Source organism: Nicotiana tabacum, chromosome 19 (assembly GCF_000715075.1).
Source record: "Nicotiana tabacum cultivar K326 chromosome 19, ASM71507v2, whole genome shotgun sequence".
NCBI classification, from domain to species: domain Eukaryota; kingdom Viridiplantae; phylum Streptophyta; class Magnoliopsida; order Solanales; family Solanaceae; genus Nicotiana; species Nicotiana tabacum.
In genome coordinates, this window is record NC_134098.1 from 115,061,724 (window position 1) to 115,070,138 (window position 8,415).

The following is an 8,415-nucleotide window of genomic DNA, read 5'->3' on the forward strand; positions in this document are numbered from 1 at the left end:
TATTGTTCATTTGATTATGATTTTCTCTCATGATACCAGAAGTGTCTAAGCAATATTTGGTAGCATAAAATTTATCAAAAGCTCCTGAAGAGCTAATTAGTTGTCTAGAAGACACATGACACAAGTAGTGTCTGAATATTTGATTATGGACAATAAATTGAAGGCTCCCCAAGAGCTTATTTGTTATTATTGTGGTCACAACATATGTTATGATAAACTCGAAGTTTACTAATACAAATGACTATCATACTGAGATTACAAATGATTGAAAGATTGAAAGTCTTCTTGTTCCACAATCATAAGGGGTAAATATGTATGTGAAAAGTTACTCGCTTTATTCTTCAATTTGTACTACATCACGTGTCATAGTAAATCAGAAGTTTTTACTAAGGCAAAAGTAGCTACAGTAAATCAGAAATTTACCGACACAAAAGTAGTCACAGCAAATCAGAAGTTTACTGATACAAAAGTTTATGCCATAGGAAATCGGAAGTTTACTAAAAGATAGCATATGCCATGATAAACTGGAAGTTTTTATTTACCATCTGGTTTAAATATGATGAGCTAATTGAGAATTCCGATAAGCATATATTGAAGAACTAGAAGATTCTTCAAGAATTCTCTTGTGTTGCTTGTTCTCATAATAAATTGATTATACCAGTTAATGTTGGGACTAAGACCCATGATTCTGAAATATATAAAAGGTGAATATGGGCACATTCACCTATCATGTGAACCATTTATAGATGCATATATGAGATGGTTACATGTGTAATTATTATCAACCTGCAGTTTGGCATTTGAAATTGCTTTTCTCGTATAAAAGAATAATTTTCAGATTATGAAATCAAGGCAGTTCATCTTGATAAAACTGGTTTATATCTAAGATGGTTTAGCATTGAATACTTCTTATTAATGCCTAAACTATTGTTTATGAGACAAAAGCTTCATATATTGGTCTAAGATTTTCTAAATTGCATACAACAGCACTTGTATGCATCAGACCAATAATTTATGACCCTCACAATTGGTTTAGGATCAGAAACCAAATATTTTTACTATCTAATAACTTTTGATGCGTGGTATATGATTAATTTCTCTACCACAAAGTACAAAGATAGATTTTTCAAAGAAGATTTGGGATATATGTTAGTTTTTCTAACATTAGGGGGATGGAATAAGCAGTTGAAATATATGTTATATGAATCGAATTATCATTAGTGTGATCCTCATTCAGAAGATAATTCAAGTCAAATGTCAGAAGCATTTGTTGATCCAAAACAAAATATCATATTTAGCTGTAAATACTCCTATTAAAATTAAAGTCCCTGAAGGATAGATTTACTATACGCATGAAGCGTGATAGACCAATCGGTTCCAAAGGTAATAATCTTTGAAAAGGATAGGAGCAAATGAACAAAATGATCATAATAAGGAGGAAATAAGCTCTAGAAGAGACCACGACATAATATTTTATGAAACTCTAGAAAAAGTTCAGGTACCTGAAAATAAAGAAAGTGATAAGATCTCAACAAGTTATGTCGCTTGCGAACTGATACAAAATGATCGTCGACAATATATTTAATACAATATAGTGCACGGTATTGTAAAATATTGTGAGGATCAGACCTGTAGTCCAGACACCTGAAGATGTCATGCTATTTAAATGCAAGCCATGACCTATAGGACTCATTTGATTAAATCAATATGAAGATCCCTGAAGGATTTAAAATGCTCAAAGCATATAATTCAAAGTCTCGAGAAATGTACTCGATCAAATTACAAAGATCTTTGTACGATTTAAATCAATCTGGGCGCATGTGATATAATCGCCTCAGTGAATATTTGTTGAAAGAAGATTACATAAATGATGTTATTTGCCCGTGTATTTTTATAAAGAAAATGTCATCATAATTTGTTATACTTGATGTTTATGTTGATGACATAAATCTTGTTGGAACTCCAGAAGAGCTCCAAAAGGCACTTGAATATCTTAAGAAAGAATTTGAGATGAAAGATCTTGGAAAAATAAAATTTTGTCTTGGTCTGCAAATTGAATATTTAGCATACGAGATCTTTATCTATTAATATGCCTATACAAAAAGTGTCTTTAAACACCTTTACATGGACAAAACGTACTCATTAAGTACACGAATGGGTGTTCGATCACTCAAAGTGAATAAGGATCCGTTCCGACCTCTAAAGAGGATGAGGAACTCATTGGTCCTGAAATACTCTATCTCAGTGCAATAGGTGCACTTATGTATCTTGCTAATGCTAACAAAGGTGGTGCAGATCGTATTGGTTATGCAGATGCAGGTTATTTATCTGATCCCCATAAAGCTTGATCTCAAATCAGGTATGTGTTTACATGTGGAGGCACTGTCATATCATGGCACTCCACAAAATAATATATTGTTGCTACTTCTTCAAATCATGCTGAGATAACAGCTATTCATGAAGCAAGTAGGGAATGTGTATGGTTGAGATCAATGATTCATTTTATTCGAGAAAAATGTGGGTTGGAATGTGACAAAAAAACCACAATATTATACGAAGACAATGTTGCATGCATAGCCCAATTAAATGGAGGATTCATAAAAGGAGATAGAACAAAACACATTTTATCAAAGTTATTCTTCACACATGATCTCCAGAAGAATGGTAATATCGATGTGTAGCAAATCCGTTCAAGTGACAATCCAGCAGATTTATTCACTAATTCTTTACCAACTTCAACTTTTAAGAAGATAGTATACAAGATTGGAATGCGAAGACTCAAATATTTGAAACAAAGTTTTCATCAGGGGAGTAAAATACGCGATGTACTCTTTTTTTCTTACTAAGGTTTTTCCCACATGGGTTTCCTTATAAGATTTTTAATGAGGCAGCTAGCAATGCGTATTACTAGATATGTATACTCTTTTTCCTTCACTAGAATTTTTTCCCACGGAGTTTTTTCTAGTAAGATTTTAGTGAGGCACATTATCTTTTAATGAAAATCCAAGGAGGAGTGTTATGAAAATATTATATTATGGATGTCCATTTATTACTGTGCTATAGATAATCTTCCTGAAGAAGATTATCCGTTTAGTACTCTATTGAAGCTATCTACAAACAGTTGATGCAGACAGATTGCAAACAACTCAATGAAATAATTTGTAGCAGCTTTTTATTAAACAATCAGGTTGCGAGCAGCTCATGTAGACAACTTACAAGCAGCTCAAGAAAAGTTTCGCAGCTGCTTCCTGAAAAGACTGCAGCTGCTTCCTGAAAAGACTGCAACTGCTTCCTTTCTTCTATAAATAAAGTAGTTTTCAGTTTATTATATACATAAATTTGAAGTTAAAATAAAATATTAATCTACCTCTATATTTTTCTTCCGTTTATTTAGTTTATAATCTTTATTTTATAAAGTCTATCAAATTTAGGATATCCTTTCATCTTCATCATCACCAACCATTTAGGCATTCGCCCGCTCCCACACATCCCATCCTCAAGTCCCCCACCCCACCCCACATTTTTTGGGGGGGGGGTGGGGATTATCAAAGGGAAATCGTCAAAACACCAACCTCCATTCACCAAACAAAAACAAGCCAAAACAAAGAATAGATCACATAGGTGAGGCGAGACCAAAAAACCAAACTTCACAGTCCACCTTCACTCACCCATGGCTTCATTATCCCTAATCTCACCTCACTCTCCTTCTTCTACTCTCCGCTACAATGCCATCATCGGCACCCGCCTTCCTTCCATCTTCCTCCGCAACCCCATCACTCGCATTCGCTCCACCACCCCTTCAATCAAGGCCCTTTCGGTCCCTTCAGCTTTAACCCAAGACGAACTCAAAAAACTCGCCGCCGATAAAGCCGTCGAATACGTGAAAAGCGGAATGGTCCTTGGTCTAGGCACTGGTTCAACCGCAGCCTTCGTTGTTTCCAAGTTAGGCGAGCTTCTTTCATCTGGACAACTCACAAACATTGTAGGTGTCCCCACTTCTAAGCGCACTGAAGAACAAGCCTTATCACTCAACATCCCGCTATCTACCCTTGACGACCACCCGCATCTCGACTTAGCCATCGATGGTGCTGACGAGGTTGACCCCAATCTCGACTTAGTCAAGGGTCGAGGTGGGGCCCTTTTAAGGGAGAAGATGGTGGAGGCGGCTTCCGATAAGTTCGTCGTGGTTGTGGATGATTCGAAGCTCGTTTCCGGTTTAGGTGGGTCCGGGTTGGCTATGCCCGTTGAGGTGGTGCAGTTTTGTTGGAAGTATAATTTGGTTAGGTTACAGGAGTTGTTTAAAGCAGAGGGTGTTGATGCTAAGTTGAGAGTGGATGGTAATGGGAAGCCTTATGTTACTGATAATTCGAATTATATTGTGGATTTGTATTTTAAGACTCCTATTAAGGATTCTGCTGCTGCTGGAAAGGAGATTGCGGCTTTGGAAGGAGTGGTGGAGCACGGGTTGTTCTTGGATATGACCACTGCTGTTATTATAGCTGGCAAGGAAGGAGTCAGTGTTCAGAGCAAGTGAAACTCTCAATTGCTGAGGTTTGAAGAACTTTAACTTGTGTTTTTTGAGATGTAATTCTTGTGGAATTTTTAGACTTCAATAGGGGTTGGTTAATGTTGTAACACCAATAAGTTTCGGCCTTTTTGTGTGGAGATGTTTAGTAATAATACTCCCATCCTTATGTAATTTGTAAATTAGAATTGAAAAGGAAATGTTTTGGTTGATTTCCTTTTTGTTGCTGAGAATATGGATATTGGCTATTTTGTGATTTGGAAAATTCAGGTTTTGCTTATAGAAGTCCATCGTTATAGAGATAAATGTACTAGGCTATATCGGCAACAATGTGATAGTAGGAGAATTTATATTTTCTATCCAATTGTGTCTTTTATTTTAGAGAACTCTTTGAAATGCTGAATGCTGAGTTGAGCTGGACTCAGAGGCTACATGAAAGCTTGAAATGACTTGATCGTAGATGTAATGTCTAGTGCTTGAAATTGTCCAGCTGAAGAGTTTAGAGGTGAAACCAATGTGGCTTTTCATGTCATATTCTATACAAATTTATCTTGTTTCAGTGTACTGTGAGATAGGTACCTGTTTGTGTATGCTTGAGGGAAATAATCTTTTGTAATAAGAAAGCTTCAAGTATGCTAATATACTTAGCAACTGTAGTCTCTTGTTGCACAAGGTTATTTTGTATGACAGATCACTGCTTCACAAGGTTAGCAACGAGCAGTTATAGTGAGAGAGTTGGCTTCAGGAGTATGTTTAGAACTATTAGTGACTTGATAGGCTGAATTGAGAGAACTAGCAGTGACGAAGTAGGCAGAAGAGTGTACACTTGAGCTATAAGTAGAGAGTGAGACATGTTTGCACGTGAAAGAACGAGCTTATCTACGTTTGTCATCCAACTGACAAACTTGAATGCCATGGATAGAATGGTCCATAACCATTATAAACTGCTTTGAAACCTATACACAGCCTATGTGGGACATTTTATCTCTCTACCGATTTCAGTATTATGTATCAAGTTGAGGATCACAAGGCTTATGAGTCCTGCCACTATCCTCACGATGTGTGTTTGAAAAGTACACCTGATTAAGATGGGAAAAGGGGTCCTCCTCTTTTTTTCTTCTGAGAGGGAGGGCTACATCCTATATGTGTCTATATGTGTATTCAAGTGTGTTCTTGTGATTAGTTAGGAAAATCACCTATTTCTGCTGCTGTCCAAATGCATTAGATTGATGGAAACAAGAACAAGTACGATCAATTATGCCATGTCATCATCGACAGTAAAATCCCATAACTGAAATAATATTCAAAATATACTCTGTACAGAAATGACACACATCACACATGTTTTATTAATCCTAGTACATGTGAATCTGACAAATGAATGAAGTACAATGCGCTAATATAGACGAAGCATCAAGCAGTAAGCCTGATAAAATGTGGTAATATCTCTCATGACGAAATAAAAAGCCAGCCCCTCTTCCTAGTTGAGTAAAGCCATAGCTGCTGAAGCCAGAAAGATAGCTATCCAGTGGGAACTCCTGGGCATAAATGATGTAGCTGCCAATATGGAAGAATTAGAATGGTGAGATGATCTTATACTCTGGTTAGAATAAGTAGTAATGTGATGCTATCCAATATGTAGATTTTATATGCATCTTGAATTCAATATAGGAGGAAGAAAGTTGCAGAGAATATGAAATTATTGATATATCAAGAAGTTTGCTTTGTTTGAGTTGACGTTTAAAATCACACAGCCAATAGTTGTTTTTGTTTCGATGAAACCTATACAAGGGTTATATGTAACTACCTGATGGATTTATGTCATATCTTTACTTGTTTTATGTCTCTCTAGCACATATTTTCTCTCAATATCGCATTATGATCGACCAAAAATAGTTTCTAGTCTTTAAATTGATTCCAAATCATTGCTGGTGGTAACTCTTACCTCCATTATTGTCATCAATGTTTGAAGAAGATGGAGATGATGCAGTGGAATTTGAAAGCCGAATTCCCAGCTTTTCGCAATCAGCTCCAATGGCACCTTCAATTTCAATAAGGATTAGCTAATGGTATTATTTATGTGAAACTAAAACATTTAATTACTCTTGGGAAATAGTTGTTTGTACTTACAATCATTGAAGCAAGGGAAAGCAGGTATATTAAGGAGATTGGAAAAACCAGAATTGCACTGGCATGTTTGTCCATGTGTTATATTCTTTTTGCATGTTCCCTCCCCACAGTAAATCCAATAGCAAGCTTCAACCAAACAAAGGTCAAAACAAAATATGGGCTTTAATAAGATATTTGATAGAACATATATGAAAATGGTTAAAGAAATAAATAGAAGCTTATAATAATTTAGTAAATTACGATCAAAGAAAGACATGTTGTGTGGAATTGGTGGAGCTGGTGGAGGTGCTGGCAAGCAAGAATAGTCAAGAGAACCTGCAATAAACATACCCCAGCAATATTATAAATGTATAATCTCCAACTCTTAGTTATATAAACAAGCAACAATGTAAGTGTTAAACAATAACCCTGGAATCTTAATCAACAATTGCAGGAAATACTTAACTTATCTATATCAGCTAAATTGTCCAAGTGTTAAACAATAACCCAGGAATGTAAGGTGCTTTATCATTTCAGGGGTCCATATAATCTCTATTTTTTAAAGAAGTTAAGTAACGAATTTACTAAATAAAAAGAAAATGTAAAAGATTGTTAGGTGATAAATATAATTAGGCAGAAATTACGAAAAAGTAAAAAAATGAAAGGAAATTACTGACACTTGGGAACAATGCAAGGAAGGAATTGAAGATCATCTTCGTCGTCGTCATCATCATGTCGAGTTCTCTTCCAACCTTTTTCACATTTGCATACAAAATTGAAAGGCTTCCCTGCTGCTGCCTCGCAACTCCCTTTCCCACACTCCACATCTTTGCATATTTTCTCTATACATATATAACATCCAATTCGGAAGTTTAATTTACAATTAGAAACTGGACTCAAAAACATTAAAGATGTTTCATTTCAAGATACGTTGATTTGGTGGCCCTGATCAATGTCTTGAAGTTAAACTCTTGAAATTTTTTAAAATTTTAAAGGTGAACTACGAGATTTGGGAATGAAGAAAGGATGGACTAGCGTGTGTGCCTTTTGTGTATGTTTGATTTTTTCGCCCTGAATAAGTTTAATGCAAGTACGTACTAGCATATAATAAAATTAGAACTGCTCTAGAATTCTGAAATATATCTTGTCTTCATTTTTTAAAAGGTCAACATAAAATATGAGAAGAGAAATAAGGAATTAAGCTGGAAGAAGAGAGATGTATACCAAAGTAGGGAGCAAGAACAGGGGGAATACTATCCTCTTCTGCAGCTAACATTGGTAGCAAAACCAAAAGAACAAGTACATAAGCTCTAAAATAGGAGAAAGCCATCTTCTCTAAACTAAAGATATTTTTGTGTGTGTATGTGTTTTGGGAGAATGTGAAGCAGTGAATATGTACTTTGTGTCTAATGAGGGGTAAATTTATAGAGGAACTTGTGTTGAATTTTTCTTAGTAGAAGCTTCTTTGTGTATCAAAATTTCTAAGATTACTAGTATTTGGCAAGTCTTCTTAGGGCTTCCCAAGTCTAGTTAACTTTATTGTAGTCGTTTGAAGTTTTCATCCCTTGGTGGATTAGTTAATTAATGTCCAATGTTAACATACAATTAATTAACTAGAGCCATTTTTCTTTTTGGGCAACGTTTTCTCTTTTCCGTAGTGTTACCAAATTGTAGTTTGTCTGGAAATTAAGTCAGCATTGACCTCAACATAGAACCTAATAGTAGTATTCTAGAGTTCTATAATTGAAGCTTCTTTTTTTTTTGAAATCTACTGATCTAAT

General features: G+C 35.4%; 2 protein-coding genes across 2 annotated transcripts; one reads left to right on the top strand and one right to left on the bottom strand.

The window, feature by feature from the left end:
- Nucleotides 1-3,480: 3,480 nt before the first annotated feature.
- LOC107775978 (putative ribose-5-phosphate isomerase 3, chloroplastic) lies at nt 3,481-4,790 on the top strand. Its single transcript, XM_016595785.2, has one exon. It carries the CDS (start codon nt 3,671-3,673, stop codon nt 4,532-4,534), a length of 864 nt encoding a protein of 287 aa, XP_016451271.1. The 5' UTR covers nt 3,481-3,670; the 3' UTR covers nt 4,535-4,790.
- A 1,006-nt stretch (nt 4,791-5,796) lies between these two features.
- Nucleotides 5,797-8,081, bottom strand: LOC107775979 (uncharacterized). The gene is made up of 6 exons (XM_016595786.2): nt 7,859-8,081; nt 7,312-7,476; nt 6,896-6,970; nt 6,656-6,781; nt 6,471-6,566; nt 5,797-6,082 (listed from the first exon to the last, which is right to left on the bottom strand). The coding sequence occupies exons 1-6, from the start codon at nt 7,962-7,964 to the stop codon at nt 6,006-6,008; spliced, it is 645 nt and encodes a 214-aa protein (XP_016451272.1). The 5' UTR covers nt 7,965-8,081; the 3' UTR covers nt 5,797-6,005.
- Between the last annotated feature and the right edge of the window lie 334 nt (nt 8,082-8,415).